The 25,985-nt window shown below is 35.1% G+C and overlaps 1 protein-coding gene across 1 annotated transcript; it reads left to right on the top strand.

The window, feature by feature from the left end:
- The first annotated feature begins 20 nt into the window (after positions 1 to 20).
- LOC149488269 (cadherin-AgCad1-like) lies at positions 21 to 25,907 on the top strand. The gene is made up of 35 exons (XM_089695425.1): positions 21 to 143; positions 1,027 to 1,126; positions 1,343 to 1,417; positions 1,740 to 1,898; positions 2,218 to 2,326; positions 3,003 to 3,150; positions 5,290 to 5,526; positions 5,861 to 6,059; positions 6,389 to 6,681; positions 7,024 to 7,197; positions 7,751 to 7,944; positions 8,208 to 8,325; positions 8,529 to 8,630; positions 9,227 to 9,396; positions 9,908 to 10,083; positions 10,674 to 10,848; positions 11,203 to 11,395; positions 12,039 to 12,180; positions 12,496 to 12,687; positions 13,068 to 13,189; positions 13,581 to 13,811; positions 14,172 to 14,297; positions 14,704 to 14,824; positions 15,276 to 15,373; positions 15,917 to 16,049; positions 16,631 to 16,735; positions 17,255 to 17,424; positions 17,990 to 18,088; positions 19,330 to 19,522; positions 20,086 to 20,195; positions 20,641 to 20,798; positions 21,764 to 21,970; positions 22,808 to 22,972; positions 23,428 to 23,536; positions 25,630 to 25,907. The coding sequence occupies exons 1-35, from the start codon at positions 123 to 125 to the stop codon at positions 25,723 to 25,725; spliced, it is 5,220 nt and encodes a 1,739-aa protein (XP_089551551.1). The 5' UTR covers positions 21 to 122; the 3' UTR covers positions 25,726 to 25,907.
- The last annotated feature ends 78 nt before the right edge of the window (positions 25,908 to 25,985 follow it).

Below are 25,985 nucleotides of genomic sequence, written 5' to 3'. Positions count from 1 at the left end.
GATAATGTGTCATTACAATACATCGATATTCAGTCTGAATTTAACCATTGTGAAATAAGTTTTTTATTTGTTGGGTTTTGTGGTATTTGTGAAATAATTTCTACGTAACATTTTGGATTTTTATGCGTGCTGTTTTCTTTCTGGTAAGCAGTGTCTCTTTCTTGTCGGTTGTGTATGTGATTTTAGAATCCTAACTTCTCGATAATTCTATACTTATAAAAATAGTGATAATTATTGAAAATGTTGATAGTTATTATATACCAAACCTATAGAATAATATTCTATGACTACTCCATTATTGGCGTGTGGTTATCGATATACCTAGATGTTCTTCTCTCTCTCCTTTTTTTAAGCGGACACCGGGTAAGGAGCCGTGCGTTATGTCGAATTCTTACCGACTAAAACCCCACTGTGTTCCATCTAGCCGCTTTAATGATGGGGCCGAGGGTATTGGTTAGAATTCTTCCGCGACTTGGAATTCTCTCTCTCCTAACAAAATCATAAATACAATACTATTGTAGGCAAATTGATAAAGTTAATTTCTTTATTAGATTCTTATGATTAACAGAAAAGTACCTACATATTATGAGCTTTTAAATTGTTTGCAATTATGCGTATTGCATAGGCCATAGGCCAAGATGTAGATACCTATAATATTATTAAGCTATTGCATAGCTTCTAGCCTTGACCACGGGGACCGAATCGAGAAATTCCGTAACGAAAAAACCTCACGCTCCCCACTCCGACGGCCTCGGAGGTATGGCTTGAAGGCATGCTATGCAATAGCTTTACCGCGGCAGTCCCCGAGTGCCACACGCCTTTTTTGTTTTATTTAGACTCCTTGATAAAATGTATAATCAGAAAAGATAAAATCGCAAATTAAAATTCCACAATCAAGGATAAATAAATATCTAAATTCTTGGAATTCATTCTTTAAAAATTAATCTTAAGTTAATCAATGAAAAAAACATAATTTTCGGAACATTTTTGATATTTTTATATAATCACAAATGATGTTTATTTCAGAAAAGTGGTATAACATTATTAACATGCAAGATGGGGACATTAATATGGTTACTATTAATGGTTACGATACTTCAAAATGACCACTCGGTTAATGGCCAAGGTAAATTAATTCTATTAAATGATAACAAAAGGTTTCATTTCTTAGATACACATACGAAATTTGCGTTTTTATAGCCTCGTATCACTACTATAGATTATTTCAAAAATATTTAGCATTATTATCTGTGACGTAGGATCATAATATTAAGACGCCTTATTTAATTGAGACTGGGTCCATTTTTTTTTTGTTTTTGATATGGTTTTTTTAAACTTTTAGAACCAGAACGATGTGGCTATATGATACATATACCACGTCTGCCGAGACCAGACCTGCCAGAATTAGATTTTGAGGGTAAGTGTGAATTATAATTACAAAGTAGGTACATTTAATTTTTTTATTCAAATCGGATTTTTATCAAGATGTTATTATATGTTAGTTTCCGAACTACGAATGACTGTTGACTCATTCCTTTTATTTACTTTCTCAAATGAAGTGGGTAGTAGATAATTATTCTTTAAAAATTATACTCGGACACACCACCGTGGTAATACAGTATGTAATAACAAAAAAAACGCTTAAAAACGTTTTATTTCTAGACGTTCGACGAAGTATATTATTTTGAATACCAACCACAATTATTTTCTATTTTTACCTGTTATTTTCCATTTTACAGGTATACCATGGAGTGAACGCCCCTTAGTCCCTGCTCCTGACAGGGAAGATGTATGTATGGACGCGTATTACCCCAGAACGGCTATATCTGGTACACAAATTATTTATATGGAAGAAGAGATAGTTGGCGATGTTGCTATTGCCACATTGAATTATAAAGGTGAGAATAGAGTATTTTAGATTGTATAAAATTCTAGCCACTCATCCCAGCTCCACCCGGGCTGAGTCTGACCCAGCATAAAGCTGAAATGAAATAATATAGCCTATGTTCCTCCCTATAGAATGAAACGTAAATAAACATCAATCATCAAAAGTTTAATTCATATGGTAGAAATTATACAACTTTTGTCGTAGTGATAAATGGCCATCGATATTTACCCATCGAATAGAACAATTATTGTTTTAAAAAATAAGTTGTCGTAGTTTGGTTTCATTATTTACAAATTTAATGGAAAAATGCCTACTATTAATAATTACAGGTACTGAAACACCGAGAATTCTTCAGCCTCTACTATCAGGGTCGTTCGCAATGTTAGGGCCTGTTGTACGAAATGTTGATGGTAACTGGAAACTAATTATAACTCAAAGGTTTGTATTGCTATTGTTTACAATTTTTATAATAAAATAGTAATACAATGTTTTATTCAGACTTTATCCCATATTGGGTTCCATGTATTATAAGTTACATTTATAGATTTCCCCACATTTATACTGTTATTCTTTGTTGATTCCTTTAATAAAATATTCAAAGTTTTATATAATAACGCTAGCCTTACTTGTTTTGGAACATTATTCTTTTAAATTAAATATTCATCTCTCTTAAAACCAGTATCCATCTATGTTTATTCATCATCATCATCATCATGTACTACCTCCTCTAGATGCCAATAGAGTGAGTGAGGTAGTACATGATGATGATATCAAATCAATATCATATATTTATTATAATATGGAACATTGGGATGGGTTATAGAATCTCATTTTCTTATAAAAGCAATATCCAATTTATTATCATCATCACAGACAGGACTACGAAACCGGTGAGATACGGAGGCTCTGGTGATCACTGTCACGTTAGAGATAGTCAATATTGATTATAATGCTATCATTCATACATTACTATAGATAGACATCGCAATCTCTCTAGCAACCAATATCCTTATCATCATCATCATCATCTGCTACCTCATTCGTTACATAAGCATCTATTGGAACATCCCGAGCTCTCTAACAAGCAATATATTGATCATCATCATCATCACAGACAGGACTATGAGACAGAGGTGATGCGCAGCTACATGCTGGAGGTGGAGGTGCCGGGAGAGGCTCTGGTGGTCACTGTCACCTTACAGATAGTCAATATTGATGATAACGCGCCAATCATACATATATTGGACCCGTGTGTTGTGCCTGTAAGTATGATGGTAGTTATTTAGAGTAGAGAAATTTAATCTCTTGGGTGTTTGTTTGACTAAAATTTGTTTTTAAAATCGTTACATTTACGATTTACAGGTTCGCATTTTACTGATGATAACCACTAGGTACTATTACTTTGGTATTTGCTAAGCCAACGAAAGTTTCCTCTAAGGAAAAGGCATTTTGTGTGATTTTATTCATTTTTCTTCAAATGCTATTAAAATCTACAAAAATACATAGATGATCTCCATTTACAAACATTCCTAAAAAATTAAAACTTCAACACAACAGCAACATAAACTACCCTCTCTATCTTAATAATATACAGGGTGTCCCAAAAAGTATGGATGAACTGAAGCCAGGAGGTAGAGGACCTAGAGGGCTATCCAAATCACCCCCATGTATGTTATGCGATTTTTCGTAGTTTCGGAGTTATGATTCTTTTTTCAATTTTTCACTTATCGCCGAGTACGATGAGATTTTGACTCATGGTGACGTCAATTATTGCGGTAGATGCTTGATTTTTTTTGTGTGCTAAGCTGAAAGATAGGCCAATTCAGTATGGTAACATTTACTGTCGTAAGATCTTTGAATGGAATAAAAAAAAGAATTAAATGCCAAGAAAGATAAAATCACCCAGTAAGTTCACAACTTCAAGGGCCCGTAAAAAAATAAAATCACATAAAAAAGTTTTCCGTTTGGCTTTTAAAAACTTGCTCTATCCATCAGGTAGCTACCCTAAAAATTTAATTTTATTATTCAGAAGGCTTCAATCGAAAAATTGAAATCTAAATGTGGTAAGTGCAAAAATTTAATTAACATGATGATTAATAAAAACAAATTAAAACCAATAACAAGGTGTTTAATTACCAGAATTTTTTAAAATAACCCCGCTGTTGTTCAATGCAAGTGCGACATCACCGTAAAAAGTGGTATTTTAAATGTCTGAATGCCCTTTTATCATTTTTAATGGTTTCTTTTGCTACTATGAATTTCGGGGTTATTTCGTCCAAATTGTGGCTTTCTCTCGTTTATGTAGGTAGTATTCCCTCGGAAAAAAATCAATGGGATTTATGTCTGGGGACCGTGTAGGCCAGGCTAAAGAGCAAAGATACCCTGAAAGATGGATTGGTCGTTGCAGCCTGCGCATGCGTCGGTGACGCCTGCCTTAAAGCCTGGCCTACACGGTCCCCAGACATAAATCCCATTGATTTTTTTCCGAGGGAATACTACAAAAACGAGAGAAAGCCACAATTTGGACGAAATAACCCCGAAATTCATAGTAGCAAAAGAAACCATTAAAAATGATATAAGGGCATTCAGACATTTAAAATACCACTTTTTACGGTGATGTCGCACTTGCATTGACCAACAGCGGGGTTATTTTAAAAATTTCTGGTAATTAAACACCTTGTTATTGGTTTTAATTTGTTTTTATTAATCATCATGTTAATTAAATTTTTGCACTTACCACATTTAGATTTCAATTTTTCGATTGAAGCCTTCTGAATAATAAAATTAAATTTTTAGGGTAGCTACCTGATGGATAGAGCAAGTTTTTAAAAGCCAAACGGAAAACTTTTTTTATGTGATTTTATTTTTTTACGGGCCCTTGAAGTTGTGAACTTACTGGGTGATTTTATCTTTCTTGGCATTTAATTCTTTTTTTTATTCCATTCAAAGATCTTACGACAGTAAATGTTACCATACTGAATTGGCCTATCTTTCAGCTTAGCACACAAAAAAAATCAAGCATCTACCGCAATAATTGACGTCACCATGAGTCAAAATCTCATCGTACTCGGCGATAAGTGAAAAATTGAAAAAAGAGTCATAACTCCGAAACTACGAAAAATCGCATAACATACATGGGGGTGATTCGGATAGCCCTCTAGGTCCTCTACCTCCTGGCTTCAGTTCATCCATACTTTTTGGGACACCCTGTATATAAATCTCGTGCCACAATGTTTGTCCTCAATGGACTCCTAAACCACTTAACCGATTACAATAAAATTCGCACACCATGTGCAGTTCGATCCAACTTGAGAGATAGGATAGTTTAAACATGTAGGTACCACGGGCGAAGCCGGGGCGGACCACTAGTTTACTATAATAACATAAATCACAATTTCCAGGAACTAAACGACCCAGGTCTAACAAGCTGTGTATACGAGGTCTCTGACGAAGACGGTCAGATCAGCACCAGTGCGATGACCTTCGAGATCAGTAGTGATAGGAATGACGATAAAATATTCTACATGGTCGGGGGAAATATATCACCGGACTGGAAACGGATGACCATGACCGTGGGGGTGAACGCGACCCTCAATTTTGAGATGAACGCACTGCATATTTTTAGGGTTACTGCACTGGTAAGTTGGTGAAAGTTGCAAGCTTATATTGTTGCTCTTTGTTATGTAAATGTGTTACAACAACGTTAGTTATATTTAATTTTCTTAATGTTTCTTGATCGATATTCAATTTGAACTTAACACCATTTTGAAATCACGCCTACGCTTAGAAAATTTCTTATAACAGGTTTTTAACTAAGGCTGACCGGAAATAAACTAAAATATTCTTCAGCTTTTTACTCCTCATAATAATTTCGAAATGATTAACCTGAAAGATATATGTATACTCATACATGATTTTATATTGAAAATTGTTGCTTCATTCACGAATATTCTGAACCAAAATCTTTTCCAGGATTCTCTCCCAAACACCCACACAGTAACCCTCATGGTGCAAGTAGACAACGTAGAACACCGTCCTCCACGATGGATTGAGATCTTCGCGGTGCAACAGTTTGATGAGAAGACCGCGAAGAACTTCAGTATCCTGGCCATAGATGGGGATACTGGGATTATGAGACCGATATACTATAAGATTGAGACTCAGCCGGAAGGTATATGGAAAAATTTTATAGTGTTGGTCAGAATTTGTTGATTGCGTATTTAGTGCCTTATGTATTTAATTATTTTTGAAAGACCAACCAAATCGTTAAAATGATTGACATTTTTTTAAGTTGTTCAATAATTAATTTGCTTAGTTTTGTTTTTATTAATCTTTGGTTAATAGTTGTTGCTTTTCTATGCAAATATCTAATAGCCTTGATCTAACAAGTTTCAAAAATTGTTTAGTAAAAATTTTTGTTTAAGTAATTTTATTTGATAGTGGAAAAAGTTTAATGCATCAGCTCATTTAAAAAAATCATAAATACATATTCACTTTCAGACGCAGAATACTTTGACATAGAAACAATAGGTGACGGAGACAGTGGAGGCATCCTCATAGTAAAACCTATCAATCGAGATTTGCTACAACGCGAACTATTCCCAATATCAATCACAGCTTATAAAAGCAATAATGAATCACTTTACACTACCAATAATGTAGTTATTATCATTGATGATGTTAATGATAATAAACCTGAACCAATACATGAAGAATACACTGTGGATATTATGGAAGAAACAGCGCTGACGCTAAATTTCGATAAGGAATTTGGCTTTCATGATATAGATTTGGTTAGTATCACTATTTACTATGCATATGTAAAAAATTGCTTTTAATATAATATATTCACTCAATATATTCATTTCAATCTCATTTAATATATGCTCAATGTTAATTTATGTTTTCAAGATGTTTTTGTGATTGTGATTGCCATCAATTATTGTAAAAAATATAAGTTTTCTCCACTTGTTTCTTTTCGTAATATTAAACAAGTTTTATTTATAGACTTAGCGAATAGTCGACCATTAAAACCGAAAACCTATGCAATTATCTAATTTGTGAGACGAATTAAAAATAAAGTTAGTGATAAAAGGTAACACAACATTAAAATTGAAATATTTAAATCTATCCAGGGAGAAAACGCCCAATACACAGTGCGCTTAGAAAGCGATTACCCGCCTGGAGCGGCTAGTGCTTTCTTCATAGCTCCAGAGGTTGGTTACCAGAGACAAACCTTCATTATGGGCACGCAGAACCATAGCATGCTGGACTTTGAAGTACCAGAGTTCCAGAAAATACGGTTAAAGGTTAGTAAATTATTATTACGTCGATATTCTGGCTTATATTGAAAATCATAGCTTTTTTTAAAGATGTCAGAATATATTGTCATAACGTGATTCAGCTCGAAGGACCATATAGTACCTATCTAAAAAATTTTCAAAACTAAATCGAACTTAAACTACAACAGTAAAAACTCATATCTTGATAATTTTCTATAAATACGTCGTCAAGATATGGAAATGTTCTCACATATATCATAATGTTTTGCTTAACTACATGTGATCATTAGATTTTTACTAATAATGTACCACTCCAACAACATTCTAATAAATTTTAATCTTTTATAGAATTTGAACTCACATAGACTTAATTTTTCTAAATCCTACATGAATTTTTATTTGATAATATTCTCTTTGTCAATGAAAGTGCTACTTCATTATAAATCTTATAAAAATTCAAATTCCTAATGAAGTTATACTTTAATTTTGTATTTTTATGAGCAATTAGCTGTACCCAACTACCCACTTTGCTGAATAAAACCAGACTCTTTATATGACTATTATTATTTTTTAATTAAAGGTAATAGCAACAGACATGAACAGACCAGACTTCGTAGGAGTAGCAATAGTGAATATAAACCTTATAAACTGGAATGATGAATCTCCCATATTTGAGCGATCGAGCCTCGAGGTCTCTTTCGATGAGACGGAGGGAGAGGGATATTTTGTGGGCAATTTGAGAGCGAATGATCGGGATATTGATGATGCTGTTGTGTGAGTATATGTATAATATTTTGCGCTTATATTATAAACGTATTACTTATTAGTGCAGTATTTATACATAGTACTATTTTAATGTCAAATGTTACTTTTGATACTGATGTCGATATTAATTTCACTGCTGGATCAATACTAATGTGTGTAGTTTAAATCTGTGTATTATTGCACTATGGTACGGAATGAGCTTAGAGCTTATTTTATTTCAATGTAGCGGTATAAATATAGCGGTGATTTTTACAATAGCTTTTGTTTTTCAGCCATTCTCTTTTGGGCAACGCACAAAACTACCTTCGCATAGACCAGGATACCGGCGATATATTCGTGTCTATGGACGAAGCTTTTGATTATCATCGACAAAACGAAATGTTTGTTCAGGTATTGCTGTTACTATTTAAACAGTCTGTCTGAATTGGTATAAATAATAAAAAAATGTGACTGAATGTGAGGTTTTAGATCCTCTTCCGTCAGTATTCCCGACAATTGTTATTTTAGGTTTTGGACGATATCCTATAAAAAACAAAATACGTATATTTTAGTGCAAGAGAGCATGTTACTATAATTATAATCTTTTTCTCCAGGTCCACGCTATAGACACGTTGGGCGAGCCTTACAAAACAGACACTTCGCAACTCATCATTAAACTAAACGATATTAACAACACGCCACCTAGTCTCACTTTGGTAAGATTTTTTCGTAGTGTAGATTGATTTTTTTACACGTTTTAAATATCAATATCTTTTACAGTATTTGTATCTTCCACAATGAAACAAGGTTATTTCTTTACCTCTTATTGTGATAACATCCAATTGCCATAAAATAAAGGACATTTTAGAATATTATTCTAGAAATTCTCTCATTGTAGAAAGAGCTTAATTTTGAGCACGAGTATTTTCGTAATTTGTCAGTCCACTTTTACAATTTTGCTTCGTTTACAATTTTACCTTGATTTCATTGGTTTTGTAGATGTTTCACCCTCATAAATTTTATACTTATGGTTTGCACATGTAGATAAAAATGAATAAATAGATTTAGGATTATTAATTAACTAGCTTCCGCCCACGACTTTGTACGTGCATCCCCGTTTTTCCCCGTTCCCGCAAGAATTTCGGAAAATCCTTTCTTAGCGGATGCCTACGTCCTAACATCTACCTGCATGCCAAATTTCAGCCCGATACGTCCAGTGGTTTGGGCTGTGCGTTGATAGATCACTATATCAGTCACCTTTGAGTTTTATATATATAAGATTTCCTGCAATGAATTTAATTACTCTTTCTAGCCTCGTAGGAGTCCAGAAGTAGAGGAAAACGTGCCACAAGGCTACGTGATCACAGAAAACATACAAGCAACTGACCCGGATACAACCGCGGACTTGAAGTTTGAAATAGTATGGGATACTTCGTATGCTACTAAACAAGGGAGGGAAACGGATCCGAGGGAGTATCATAAGTATGGATTATTTGTTTATTTTCTTTTTAACATTTTTGTAAAAAAAAATGAAAAATAGCGTATGAATGACAAAGATATAATTTTGAAATTTTTGTCAAAAATATGATATGGTGGATTTTACAGTTTCAGTTGTCGGTTAAAACAAGGAAAAATATACGAAAACTTACGTAAAAAAATTATAAATTACTAATTTATTTATTTATTTATTTATTATTAAGACCCCTTTATTAAATCTTGGATACTTATATCTAGACTGCTTAACTAGTTCATTTCAATAAAGTTCCATATTTATAAAAGAGCCCTTACATAGAAATAACTAAACTACCCGCAATTTTTCGAAGTGAAACTTGCGCGTTGAGAGTAAAATTTCAAGGTCGCGTCATGGCAATACCGTAACTTCACATAGTAAAGCGACGATTTTGGTATCTTTGTATCTTGCCAAAGAAGTTTCACTTCTGACACGTGTGCTCGGCACACACGCTCTTTTTTTACATATATGTGTTTTTTGCAGTTGCGTTGAAATAGAAACCCTATATCCCTATAACCACACGAGATCTGCCATAGGAAAAGTAGTTGTTAAGGAAATCAGAGACAATGTGACAATAGATTATGAAATGTTTGAGATGCTGTACCTCACTGTGAGGGTAGTGGATAGGAATACGGAAATTGGCGATGATTATGATGAGTGTGAGTTTATTTTGGTAAATTATTTTATTAATCTTCTTATATATAAAAATCTTATCTTCTTATATATAAAAATGAATCGCAAAATGTGTTGGTAAGCGCATAACTCGAGAACGGCTGAACCGATTTCGATAATTCTTTTTTTATTATATTCCTTGAAGTACGAGGATGGTTCTTATCTAGAGAAAACGTTAACATGTACCACGGGCGAAGCCGGGGCGGACCGCTAGTTAAAGTATAAAAGTCCTTTATTGATTGTATTAACTAGACTTGTATCGAAACCTAAGAATTGGGAACATTCAATTTGACGATAATCACTCTAAAAGCACATGTTACTAATCTGGAAAAAAAAATTGCACCAAACACTAACAATTTACTAGCAAAACTGAACAAAAATAATGTTATTAAATCGGCTTATAAAGTCAAAGGTATCCACACACTTAAAAACATAATACATACGTCCGAATTCAGGAATGGTCCTCATTTTTTGAAACTCGAATAAGAAATTGAAAATATGAAAATTATCTCTACATAAACTACCTTACCTCTCTTCCCTAGCATTTAACTCATCTTAATTTTTTTATTTATTCCAGTAACATTCACGCTAATAATAATAGATATGAACGACAATCCGCCAATATGGGCAGAAAATACATTAACCCAAGCATTCACAGTGAGAGAGAATTCTAGAAGCAACGTGGTAATTGGTTCCGTACTAGCCACGGATATAGATGGGCCTTTGTATAACCAAGTACGGTATTTTATACGGTGAGTAATCTAAAAATAATATTCACAGGTGCTTATTTTCTGTGTGCAAAAAATAGATGAAACATAAGGGAAACAATATTTACAACGGTTCAAAAAAGACGTGGTCAATTATCCAAAAAAAAATGTTATAAAATGACGATCATCTTGAGAATTGTACCAGAATTATAAGGGAATGAATATTTTTTATAAGCAATTCTACTAACTCCACTCAACAAACTGAATAAATACATCCTTCGACATTATTTTTCGCACTTTGCAAGGGCAAAGCTCAGTCTGTCAACAGATTTTTTGCGGACAAAGCATGGTTTTTATAACAAACAAACTTGATTTTTTAAATAAAATATTGCATTTCAGCACACGAGAAGACACACCAGAAAATCTAGTCAAAATAAACCTAATGACTGGCCAAATAACGGTCGACAAAGATAGTGCGATCGACGCAGATACGCCACCGCGGTATAACCTGCTGTATACAGTGGTGGCTACTGACCGCTGCCTCACTGAGGAATGCCCTCCAGACCCGAATTACCATGAAACCGAAGGGGATGTGAGTGATAGTGATTATACTAGTGACTTTTTTTCGAAAAAATTGACGGTTTTTTTGTAAGTTTTGGGAGTGAAATTTCTTTAGGTGCGTTAGAGTAAAATTTCTTGGCAATACCGTCACGTCATGGAGTAAGGCGACGATTTTGGTACCTTTGAATCTTGTTAAAGAAGTTTCACTTCTGACACGTGTTCTCGGCACACACGCTCTTTTTTTAATCTTGGCGATGTTTAAAAGATTTTTTATGAGACATCGCATGTTAATCTTGCAATAAAAAGGTCCAAAATATTATTTTTGAAAAAATATCACATTTAAGATTATAGTAATATCACATTGTATGAATGTAATACAAAACTGCTTCACTTTATACCTACCTACAATTTTAGTCCTCAAATCTGAATATAATCCATACTAATATTATAAATGCGAAAGTAACTCTGTCTGTCTGTCTGTAACTCAATCACGCCTTAACTACTGAACCAATTTGCATGAAATTTGGTATATTTTAGAGATATTTTGATACCCGAGAAAGGACATAGGATAGGTTTTATCCCGGAAATCCTACGGGAACGGAATTTTCTTTGAAAACGCGGGCGAAGCCGCGGGCGGAAAGCTAGTTGACAATAAGGCAAATATCTCTTTGCAGATAACAATAGCGATACAGGACACAAACAACAAAGTGCCATATCCAAACACACAGGAGTTTCCTGAAGTGGTGTATATTTACGAGAACGCTACTAGTGGTGATGAAGTCGTCAAACTAATGTCCAAAGATTATGATAGAGATGGTGAGTTTTGATAGTCTTCACCAGGAATGTTACAGAAATGTTAGTTTATTTCCTAACTACTCTATTGTTTATACCAAGTGGAGTATTAGAGTAAGAAATCTTGTTTGTTTGAACGCGCTAATCTCAGGAACTACTGGTCCGATTGGAAAAATTATTTCGGTGTTAGATAGGCCCTTCATCGAGGAAGGCTTTATATCATCACGCTAAGACCAACAGGAGCGGAGCATTGCGGGTGAAACCAACGAGCACAGCTAGTATCCACTAAATTTCATAACTGCAATATCATAACCATTATTTAATTTTTATTTTCACCAGAAATGTACCACACAGTGCGGTACCAGATAAACTACGCAGTAAACCCTCGTTTACGAGATTTCTTCTCAGTGGAACTTGATACTGGGCTGGTGCTGGTGGATTATACTGGGGATGAAGTACTTGATCGGGATGGGGATGAACCTACGCATAGGATATTCTTTAATCTGATTGATAATTTTTATTCGGAAGGAGGTAAGTGTACTTATATGTATCTATGAATAGTCGTATTAGTCTTTGTCTCTGTCGTCAATACATCTTAAATTTTAAGACATATTGCATAAGAATAGAGAACATTATCACATTTCTTAAAGAAAAATTGTTAACTATACAATTTTATAATATCTCAGGTCATGCTCCTATAGAAATTTAACCGTTGTCTTATTTTATGCTTGCAAAAGTCATAAAATAATAAATAGAACAATCTTTAAACCAAATTTAGAAAGAAAAAAGAAAAAAATGAGCTTGCTATTTTCTGAAGAGAAGGACACCTTACCTTACCTTGCTCCTTAGTAATGTCAAATTTCCAAATCAAACTAATTTTACTCATATTTGTCATCTTGCTCTCAATATAGATGGCAACAGAAACCAGAACACGACCGAAGTGTTGGTCGTACTGCTGGACGTAAATGATAATGCGCCAGAACTACCCGACCCTAGCGAACTGTCTTGGACCATTAGTGAAGGTTTACAAAAGGTAGGGTCGTTTATTATCGGCAAAATGTGACAAAAATTTTGCAAAAACTTGAGCAAGTTTTCCAAGTCATTGCTTTATTAATTTTTACACAAGATGTCGTACTTGTAGTTCAATTTCTTTAAAAATTATTTAATCGTTAAAAAATAATAGTAGCTAATCACTGCTAGGAAAAATTACATCAAAATTAGTTTGATTAGCTGGAAAAACTTGCATGAAAAAACCATACAAAAACTTGTGTATCAAACAGAGGATTAATTATCATGAATCTTTACTATATTTAAGCCATCACAATATATTTTTCAAAATATATTTCTCCTACATAAATCCTCAATAACAACACCATCCAAAATAAACTTATATAAATACAAAAAATGCCATTTACCACTCTCAGGGTGAAAGACTATCCCCCTTCATCCACGCGCCAGACCGCGACGAACCTAACACGGACAATTCTCTCGTTGGCTACGAGATCCTCAACCTCACTACCACCAGGGATGTACAGCATCCGATGCTCTTCAGCATCATCACGATGAGGAATGAGGAACTGGAAGACAATGTAGGGGAGTTGGAGACAGCGGTGGATTTGAAAGGATATTGGGGGACCTATAAGATTGGGATTAGGGTGAGCTTTCTGATCTTTAACTTAATTTTATTTAGGGTTCCATTTAACATTTTGTTTAGCTATCCAAGAATCTATGAAGGATGATCAAGTTTTCATTTCAAGGAGATTTTGCGAACTATCTCTCTCTCAAACTCTCTTTTCTTTAAGTGTATAATTTCAGTCTGTTAATGAAAACATTTTTTGCCATTATTTTGTATTAAATAATCAGTACCCTTTATATAGTCTTTTCGTCGCCCCTTTTATAAATAGGTATTTTATTTATTCTGCCGTTTCTAACACGATGTTTGCCTAAAACTATCCTTTTAAATATTTTTATGTCTTTTTAAAGTGTTTAATTTGCCAATAAATCTTTTTTATTAGGCCTACGACCACGGCATCCCGCAACAATGCTCTGAAGAAATCTACTCAATAATAGTGGAACCGTATAACTTCCACGATCCAGTCTTCGTGTTCCCGATAGAAGAAACTGTACTCAGATTTGCTACGGTAGGTAGGTTTTATGTTATTTTGTATGAAACGAAATAAAACTTTGTGTTGGTTTCATAGATGATCATCATCATCATCATCAGCCCATATACTTTCTATGAGGACAGAGGTAAAGATTCATAGATTCAATTTCATATAAAAAGAATTGGTTGTTTATAAATAGTTTCCCAAAATTTTCCATAAATCGAATGATTTAAAGTAAAGCAAAAATTGGGCAGGTTCACTTTTGAGAAGTTTTTGCAGTAGCAATTTAGCAAAAAAAATATGTAAAAACTTGATCAGAATTAAATGGTAAGGTCTCATCATACATCAGCAGACACCTTACAAAAATTTTAATTGTAAGTATACGAAATAAAACGCACGATTCTTTCACAGAATTTTATTAATATTTTAATACTATTATTAGGAAAGAGCCGAGTTAAATAGTCTTCTGGTGAAAGTGAATGGACAATTCCTGGATCGAATCACAGCGACAGATGAAGATGGTCTTGAAGCTGGAATTGTTACATTCGAAGTTATTGGAGATGGTTTGTGAAACCTTATTTATATGAATTCTATCATTTATCGTTGTAAAAATGTTCCTACCTTTTAAGTTGAAAACAACTGCACGAAGTGTACAAAATAATATTAAAATTGGTTCAGTAGTTTAGAAGACCATAGCGGACAAACAACGTGACTCATTATCTTAATCGAAATAAACTATCCTATCTTTTAAGATGGATTAAACTGTACTGTACAAATATTATTAAAATTGGTTCAGTAGTTTAGAAGTCCATAACGGACAAACAACGTGACTCATTATCTTAATCGAAATAAACTTTCCTATCTTTTAAGATGGATAAAACTGTACGAAGTGTGCAAAATATTAAAATTGGTTCAGTGGTTTAGAAGTCTATAACGGACAAACTACGTAATTTATAATTATATTAAAATAAATGACATTTCAAGTTTCAAACAAGAAAATTATTAAAATTTCAGATGACGCCGTGGAACATTTATACATATTGAATGACAGAGAAAATCAAGGAATACTGATGCTGAAAAAGTCCTTCAGCGAGAATACCAGAGAATTCCTTGTGAGTTTCAAAATTTTATCACAAGTCCTAACTAATGAGATCATACATTTGTTTTTGTACGTGATGGGGCGTAAATATAGCCATCTTTGTTGTGATCTTGCCCTTGGCCAACGTTGATATATTATGAAAAAAATTGGTTGTCTGTAAAGTCGGTTTACTGACGATAGTTCAACGTGACAACGTCTTAAAGCCGATTGTGCTTCTTTGTCGGTCGTTCCGCGCTCTCGCTTGCACTATGGAACGCCTCAGAGCGAGGTAACGCCGCATGAGCCATGTTTTTTCGTGCGTGCAGCCGGCTCTATCGAATTATAAGACGTTATCACGTCAAAAACGAAATTAAAAATCGTTCGTTCCCAAATTAAAAATTCACATAAAAATCTACACTTATCAAAAAACGCAATTTCCATTTCCACGACCAAATTATCAAAATTACCATAAAATCTACATAACTATTTATTTTCCCTAAAAAAAAACAAAAAAAATCTTCCCCAATAATATACATTACCATCAAAAGTATAAAAAAAGTTTATTTTCAAAAAACAGGTAACAATCCGTGGTACAGACGGTGGAAAAACGCCCGGTCCACGTCACACGGATATCTCCGTACGCGTCGTGTTCGTGCCCACTCAGGTCGACCCTGTGTTCCCGGTTGATATTACCACTGTAGCTTTTGTTGGTGAGTCAATTATTAAGGATATTAAAAGAATCGGGGAATAAGGTTCATATAACAAAAAGGTACAAGTAATTAGATGAATACTCTAATAAAATACAAGAAATAGATTAATATAACAATAAGGTATAAAGTAATCAGGTTGATGGAACAATAAGGCACAAGTAATAAGGTTGATGTAACAATAAATCTTATATATAAAAATGAATCGCAAAATGTGTTGGTAAGCGCATAACTTGAGAACGGCTGAACCGATTTCGATAATTCTTTTTTTATTATATTCCTTGAAGTACGAGGATGGTTCTTATGTAGAGAAAACGTAAATATTATGTACCACGGGCGAAGCCGGGGCGGACCGCTAGTTACAAATATTTATGTCAATGTAACAAAAAGTCACAAATATTTGGGGTATTATAACATTAAGTCACAACAATTAATTTGGTAACAGACCAGACATTAGTGAAAAACGAGGTGACTTAAATAAGTATTACAATAGTTGATAACATAATATCATAATATTACAAATTGAACATAACCAAGTTCTTTACTTGTGAGAAATAGAAATAGCCACAGATTATGTTTCACAGAAAGAGAAGGTGGCCTCAAAGAAACGCAGCAGCTCGTTCTAGCAGAAGACCCGAAGAATTACTTGTGTAACGACGATTGTCATGACATTTTCTATAGAATACTTGGTGAGTTTACTAATGCACTTTTATTTCTTTTTCCAAAAAAAATGTCTCAGGTTATAAATAAAGTAAATTTTGTCAATAAAACTTTAACTTCTTATATTGTGTATTTGGATCAAAACTAAAAATACACGACCGACCATTGAGATAATATTACTACGTATGGAGGAGACACCACGAACAAAATCTGTACGCCATTTTTTTACTCTAACTAAGTTTTAAAAATTATTCTCTAGTTAGGTACTTAACGATGAAAGTTATTCCTTTGCACTTTTCCGTATTATTTGTGCAATATCGTAACACACACGAAGGCATGTTTGATGCGTTTCACTTTAAAACCATTAAAAAATACCGTCCAACATACGTCACATGACGTATGTTGAGTGGAACATAAGTGATGTAGGCGGTGTCGTCTCCATATTAATATTATCTCAATGCGACCGACTGATTTTTTAAATAATTTATTTTGACACGTTTTTCTACAAATCGAATCATTGTTTCCCTTAATAAATATAATTATTCCAGACGGCAACGACGAGGGCCACTTCGAATTGGACAACACGCTGAACACACTGCGAGTGGTCCGCGAGCTGAACCGCGCTGTCTCTCAGCAGCACACGCTGCGAATTGCAGCCAGCAACTCAGCCACTGCGAACGTCGCGTTACAATCCTCTATACTCACCGTGATCGTCAATGTGAGTCATAATTTATGCCTGATTATTATTATCATTTTACTCATTAGGTACTGTTTTTATATCTGCAATACAGACGGAATAATCGCCTGTGCACACGATTACACCCTGTATAGCGTATACATATTCCAATGGTGAAAGAATTTTTAAAATCCGTTAAATAGAATAGCGCGACCAAACCAACAAACAAACTTTATGTTATTAATTTACGTATAATGGTTGTAATAAGTATCAACTCAAAAGATCTCACATGAAATCAATTGAACGATGATATTTTGTGACTTAACCAAAGCGTTTGAGTGTGTAGAACATTCCACTTTATTGTATAAACTTTAATTAATACGTAATAAAACATTTAGCTCAGTTTCGCATTGTTTCATATTTTCAAAATAGGATACATACCATTGGCCTTAATGTTGAAATATTTTGCGGTGTTCTGTTTTAGGTCCCTTTTTGTTTTTAGTATATATTAATGATTGAATAGTAATATACATGATACAAGTGTAAATGAAAAAAAAATCTCGTTTAAGTATATCAAGGTCAATTAAGAAAATTTCATTACTTACAGGTTCGAGAAGCAAACCCTCAACCATACTTCGACAGGAAACTGTACACTGGAGGCATTTCGACAATGGACTCCATCAACAGGGTGATACTCACTGTTTCGGTAAATACTCTTTACCTTTTACAATTATCAAATGTTATTTTTTTTACAGAATTATCTTTTTTTGGCTTTTAATTTTATATTTTTGTAATTTGTAGTGGAGCGCCGTAAGGTTTATACCTCGGAATCCAGGGCCAGTCAATGAATCTTAATATAAACCTTGAAAATATGTTTTTAATAGTATATAGAAAAATGTTAAAAAAAATTTTTTTCGCGCTCTCAATTTTTTAAAAATTATTATAAACAATTACTAATTTTTTGGAGTTTTCATTGATTTATATTAGTCAAAAGTCATATGTAAGGCATAAAAATGGTCAAACCTCGGAACCCAGGGCCAGTCAATGAATCTGTATATCAAGTATGAGACTGCATTATTAAAACCTCAAATAAAAAAGTTAAAAAAAAAAATTGACCGATCTCGATTTACAACAATTTTTAACAACAATTTACTGAAAAATGAGAAGCGGAATGGGGAAAAGTGTTTATAGTGAAAAATTTTATTTTATTTGTAATAAATTATATGTGCAGAGTAACTTCAATGTTAATTTATTAGATTATCGTAAAAAATAAGTTACAAAAAAAATTTATCATTAACTATACACATTGTTACATCATTGTACATTATTGTCGTCGTCGTCGATCTCGTTGATATAGATTGTAGGTGAAGGATTAGTGCAGCTGTCACCATTGCATTCTAAGCAAGCTGCAGTGCAGTTTAATCCACTTTTCCTGCACCCACAAGATGCTCCACATCCTGTTTTGCATGAGCAAAAAATAATTTTTAATAAAGATTCTGGAGCTGGTCGTTGCGTCATTGTTTGCGGTGTCAATATTCCGCATTCATATTTCCACCCCATTCTTCTGGTAATATTTCTCTTCCAAGCCATGTTTGAACTTGCAAAAATACTCTTTTAAAGTGTTCAAATGCGCCTTACGGCACTCTACTATTGTGTTTGTGGAATATCCTTGATGCGTCGGTTTTACATGACTGATGACTTTTGCATATTATGCGGTTTCGTTAAATAACTTAAGTTGTGTTCATTTAATTTTTCAACAAATGTCGTGGTGTTTTTGTAAAATTTTCTGAATAGAAGAATATTTGATATAAAATAAAAGGTTTTATTATACTTAAACATTTAATATTCTTGAATGTAACGTTAGGAGTTAACGTTAACGTTTACCTACAAGATAATAATGGACAAAAAAGTTTTGAAATAACATTCAATAAATCTGCTACCCTACAGGCACAGCACTCAGAGAACGCGCCAATCACGTACTCCATAGACTGGGACTCCATGGTAGCTGACCCGAGTCTTGCAGCTGTACAGCAGTCAGCGTTCAATCTGCAGTCGGGCAGTGGTGTGCTGACGCTGAACATGCAGCCCACCGCCAGCATGCATGGAGCGTTCCACTTTGATGTACGGGCTACGGACCCTGGTGAGTGGCTGCAGAGTGCATTGAGATAATATTACTACGTATGGAGGAGACACCACGAACAAAATCTGTGCGCCATTTTTTTGCTCTAACTAAGTTTTAAAAATTATTATCTAGTTAGGTACTTACCGATGAAAAGTTATGTTAGTCACATTTCCGTATTATTTGTATTATTTGTGCAATATCGTAACACACACGAAGGCATATTTGATGCGTTTCACTTTAAAACAAATAAAAAATGAGCGTGCAGTTCAGCCATATGGCTTATGTTGAGTGGAACATAAGTGATGTAGGCGGTGTCGTCTCCATATGTATAACTCAATGGCAGAGTGCAGGTGTTTGTGCAGCTGCAGCTCATGCAGCTGTACTGAGTCTTGCAGCCGTGCAGCTGTCAGTTGCATAATCTTATGTACTCTGGTCCTGAGTGACTTCATTTTGCACTTGGAACGGTAGCTCCGGAAATTTATGGTGTGTTTTCACACCTGTAGCTTTACTCAATGAATTTAGAAAAATATAATTATAAATGATAACTTTAAAAATACTTTTTAATATGATTTTTTTTACAGCGGGAGCCTACGATACAGCGGAGGTGAAGATCTACTTGATATCATCTCAGAACCGCGTATTCTTCATCTTCTTAAATACGCTTGAGCAAATTGAAGGCAAAGTAGACTTTGTAAGTTTGCACTTTTCACATTTGTTTTAGCTTCTAATATTTAGTTTTATAGCATAAGAATTGATTGATGAAATTTTTTAAGTAAAAAAAAGTGTGTGTTGCCGAGCACACGTGTCAGAAGTGAAACTTTTTTGGTAAGATTCAATGATAACAAAATCGTCACCTTTTCTCCATTACGTGATGGTATTGTCGTGTCGCTATTTGAAATTTTACTCTCAACGCGCCTACAAAACTTTGACAAAAATTGAAAATATATTATTAACTAGCGGTTCGCCCCGGCTTCGCCCGTGGTACATGTTTACGTTTTCTCTACATAAGAACCATCCTTGTACTTCAAGGAATATAATAAAAAAAGAATTATCGAAATCGGTTCAGCCGTTCTCGAGTTATGCGCTTACCAACACATTTTGCGATTCATTTTTATATATAAGATTTCCAATACCAGATATCGAGCACATTCAGCGTGGGCTTCCAAATGACATGCAACATCGACCAAGTGTTGCCAGCCGCTGACGAGGACAACATAGCGCGCCCCGACCGCACTGAGGTGCGCGCGCACTTCCTGCGGGACCAGGAGCCCGTCAGCACGGACGTTATCGACACGTGAGTAGTTATATAGTACACAGTGAACAAATGTGCCACATCGACCAAGTGTTGCCAGCCGCTGACGAGGACAACATAGCGCGCCCCGACCGCACTGAGGTGCGCGCGCACTTCCTGCGGGACCAGGAGCCCGTCAGCACGGACGTTATCGACACGTGAGTAGTTATATAGTACACAGTGAACAAATGTGCCACATCGACCAAGTGTTGCCAGCCGCTGACGAGGACAACATTGCTATTACAGTTTAAAACTGTAACGATCGCCTTTTACACCGAAATGAGTTATAAGCTGGACACCGTGTAAAGAAAACTTTTAAATTTTTGCTTCGACCTTGAAATTGTTCAGCCTAAAAAACTCAACCATAAAATAAAATAGTGGATGGCTAACTAATAATAGGGTTTAGTTTTAAAATAAAAGACGGAGCGTTTCTCAATTTGACAGATCGTATAGAGAGAGAGAGGTTACAGAATAAAACTACTCTTAGACATAGGTTACACGCTCAGTCTGGCGTCAGTTCAGTCCATCAGTCTGCTCAGAATGACGGGAGAATTATCGTCTAACCGGTTGACTGACGAACTGATGGTTCAGAATGACAAAAATACCGTAATAATAACCGTGCTTTTCATCCATCATTCTGGCATCAGTCTAAGCCGGATCAAACTGATGGACTGAACTGACGCCAGAATGAGCGTGTAACCCAAGAAGCTTATATCTAATACACTGGAGATTGCACTATGACCATTAACTTGTAACAAGAAAATATGACGTTGAATGACGCCTGTATGTTTTTTTATCCCTTTCACACCTAACTAATTACCTAGGTGTGAAAGGGATAAAAAGACATACAGGCGTCATTCAACGTCATATTTTCTTGTTACAAGTTAATGGTCATAGTGCAATCTCCAGTGTATTAGATATAAGCTTCTTGGTGTAACCTATGAATTAATTTGACTCATTATGTCCAGGCTCCGAAGTGACAGCCAATTGCTGACCAGCATCCAGCGCACGCTGAGCACGGAACTGCTGGTGCTGCAGGACCTGGTGACGGGGGATATTCCCTCGATCAGTGCTGACACCAGCGCCCTGATGGTGCTGGTGCTGGGGGCGTTGGCAGCAGCTCTGGCACTGCTGTGCTTGCTGCTGCTTGCTGCCTTCGTCTATAGAACCAGGAAGTGAGTGCTTATACCTGAAATTTTTTAAGCTGTTGCATAGCTTCTATCGCGGGCCTTGAGCGCGGGGACCGTATCCAGAAATTCCGTAACGAAAATACCTCACGCTCCCCACGGGGACGGGCGCGGAGGTGTGGCTTGAAGGCATAGCATGCAATAGCTTTACCGCGGCAGTCCCCGAGTGTCACAAGTGAAGAATTAATTATCGCTCTGGCGGGTCACGGGTGGCTGAGTTGGTAAATCATCCGCCCCGGATTGGCGCGAAAGGATGTGGGTTCAAGTCCCGCCTCGGATCGAATTTTTTCTATTCTATAAATTTTTTCATTTATAAAGCATTTGAATGCCATTTAACCAAAAATATCAAATTCATTTTTTTTCTCTTAAAGGTTTGAGAGATTCATCACATAAGTACTGCAAAATGGTATTTCATTATCTGTTTTATATATAATATCAAAAAACGAATACTTACTACATCTACTAGTTACTGGATAGTGTGCGCGGGCTAAATGTAGATATTTGTAGTTAAATTATGGATAATTTTATAAAATTTTATCCATAAATTACAAGTTTTGTATCCTTATTTTCAAACATGTAACGCGTGTAAATTTATTTTTCCAATATTTTTTGAAGTGAAAACTTCTTTAGCGGCGTTGAGCACTTTTTCTGTAATGGGTATAAAATCTTAAACTCGCGTCAGGACACGTGACCTGATCGAAAAAGCGTAAGACGGATACCATTCCAAAATATCAAACATGCTCAACGTTAATAATCAAGTTTTCACTTCTGCCGGCACTCCCCCAGTGCAACCCGTCTTTTTTTTTAATAATATACTCGCTCCAGGTTAAACCGCCAACTGCTCGCTCTATCCATGACGAAGTACGGCTCCACTGACTCCGGGCTGAACAGGCTGGGGCTGGCGGCGCCCGGCACCAACAAGCACGCGGAGGCCGGCTCCAACCCCGTGTGGAACGAGGCGCTGAAGGCACCCGACTTTGATGCACTCAGGTGAGTGAGTGTGAGTTGCTGTAAGTGTGAGTTGGTGTGAGTGTGAGTTGGTGTGAGTGTGAGTTGGTGTGAGTGTGAGTTGGTGTGAGTGTGCGTTGAGTGTGAGTGTGAGTTGAGTGTGAGTGTGAGTTGGGCGCACTAACCTTATGATATACATTACTTTTTCCAACTCATACTCACACCAAACTCAGTGGGAGTTGTGAGTGTGAGAGAAGGTTAGTACGTGTAGTTTAATAAGGTATTGTGGTATTTTACGGACTATGCTAAGAAAGTTTGGTTTTGATTTTTATACGAACTCACGACAAGGATACGACTATCTCGAAAGATTTTTAAATAACAACTTCAGAAATTTTCTTAAAGAAACTAAAACTTTATTAAAAAAATAACCTTCGGTACAAAAGACTCTCAATAAAATCACACAAAACTTATTTTAATATTTGTTCAATAAATTCCAGCGAGGATTCGGACGACTCGGACCTGATCGGTATCGAGGATCTGCCGCAGTTCAGCGCTGACTTCTTGCCACCCGAAGCGGCAAACACACAGAAGTTTGGAAAACACCAGGTATAAAAAATAAGAATCACGTAAATCGGTTCAGAAACCTCTGTTTAATCGGTGTACATACAGTAAAAAAAATATACCGGCAGAATTGTAAACCTTCTTTTTTTTAAGTCGGTCAAAAAGTTATCATCATTTCACTCAAATTTGCTCACACTCATATTTATATTCATTAACACTCCCGCGAACACACATACTCACACGAACATTTACTCACACTAACATTTACACATTCACATATTTACAAACAAACTAACACTCACAAACAAACTTACTCATTTTACATACACTCACAGACAAGCACATTTCGTCCCCTTTAACGTCTATTTTATTTTATTCATTACAAAAAGATCCTATCTCCATATCAGAAAGACCTTGTTTTATAAATTCAAAATACACTGGTCATCAAAAAAATCGACCCACCTGCATTTTTACGGAAAATTGCGGTTTTCTCACAAACTAAAGAAAAAAATTGTTTGGAAACTGAACCGATTAATTAAACATGCATATTTACACGAATATAAACACATAAAATCATTAACATAATAAAAAAAAATGTCAATTTCGAATAAAGTTTAAAATCCTCAATTTTCAGCTTTTTCTTTATTTAATTTCAAATGCAGTTTATTTTGTAATCATGAAACTTATGATCACGTTTCCTTCGAATTTATACTCAGTACTTTCTCTTCTTTCTGGAATGATAGCCTGCGTTCACCATTTTAAAGAAATAATCAAGATTTTGATGGTCTCTTGAGGAATTCGTTATCATTCTTCCCTCATGGCGGTTTCCAGGTCTCCTATTGTTGTAGGGGCTGAATTACGAGCTCTAAGCTTTATTTTTTAATTGTCCCACATGTGCTCTGTAGGTTTCAAATCAAGACTTTTTGCTAACCAGAGTGTAACTCTAATGCGGACCTCTTTCTAAATACTGGATCACGATTCGCTCTACGTGTTTCCGAGCATTATCATGCATAGACTCAAAGTTTTTGCAGATACAGCCGGCATATTACACCATATGATAGTCCAAAACCTCGGTAATGTATTGAACAGCATTTAATGAGCATCTTTTTATCGTCAAGCTCCGTGCGTCTTGTCAAAGAAATGCCACTCTAGAACTTTACAGAGCCTCCATCATAATCGACCGTTTCTCCTACCTAGCACTGAACAAATCGTTCATCTGGTCATCGCATGACATAAAGACGTCTATCAGCACCATATAAAGTCATTTGCATCTTGTCACTCAAAAGTACTGACTCCCATTGGCCTATAGTCCAGTTTACGTGATTTCGAGTCAATTGAAGTCTGGTTTGTCGATGAGCTGTGGCTGATTGTAGCCATGTTTCTGGCTTGTGTGGTCTTAGGTTCTACTCCTTAAGTCTTCTTCTAACAGTTCTGTCATTTATACCCACCTCCTTATCTTCACGCAGGCGTCAATAGAGATCTACACCAGACAGATGTCGATTTTGTAGAGTTGATTTCATTATCTAGGGGTCGTCCCTTTGAGGTGCCGCCCTATTTCTTGCAGATCAATATTTTCATCGATACTGCCCAGTCTCTAGAAACCTTTGGTAAACTCATCGAACTGCAAAACAGCTCAGATTTTAGTTTTTAGCCACAGCAAGTTGACATAACCCCTGTTTTAGTAGAGCCACAGTTTGGGCCCCCTCAGCTACAGTAGTATCCATTATTTTGAGACAAAATTTATCAAAACTACAGCATCAATTATTAAACTTAACGTTATGAATAAGAGATCCCGAAAAAAGTCATTTTTGAACTGGGAACACGGGCATAATTTGTCCCGCCGTAAACCGTCAAATCAACACTGTACAGTATTTCTGTATAAAAATTTGTTAAGAATCATTAAGTGCAGTAAAATTTACGACAAACATAATGATTAGCATGTTATCAGACCCTTACAACAAAATACAACAATATAAGACGACTTATTTGTGAAATAATCGATAAATAGCAAACATAGTGTAGGTGGGTCGATTTTTTTGATGACCAGTGTAGATTTTTTGAATAATTATATCCATATGTATTGAAAATATCAAGGATATTAATTATTATTAATGATATATTATGTATCTTATTTGCAGCCGGGAGACGACATTATCGCGACGCACAAAAACAACTTTGGTTTGAACTCGCCTCCCTTCAGCCAACAGTTCCCTGACAACTCGTTTAGACGATAAGAAAAAATATACAATAAAAATATAAATACAACTAATAAGTACTATATGTATAAAATACTAACCACTAAACATGCCAAAAAAGGAGTACAAAAATTGTATTTCATAATTGTAATTGTAAGGATTATTCTACAATCTAAATCAATCAATATTATATTAATTATAGGTAAATAATATTCTATACCTAGATATTATAATTATGTAAATAATACGTCAGTGTTTATGATATTATTTTTATATTGTGAATAAATATATTTTAATGT

The sequence above is a fragment of the Colias philodice genome, chromosome 5 (assembly GCF_061535455.1).
Source record: "Colias philodice isolate Cphi_HAF_F1 chromosome 5, ilColPhil1 Martin Lab GWU primary, whole genome shotgun sequence".
In the NCBI taxonomy this organism is placed as follows: domain Eukaryota; kingdom Metazoa; phylum Arthropoda; class Insecta; order Lepidoptera; family Pieridae; genus Colias; species Colias philodice.
The sequence above is the reverse complement of the archived record's forward strand: the minus strand, read 5'-3'. Positions and strand labels throughout refer to the sequence as shown.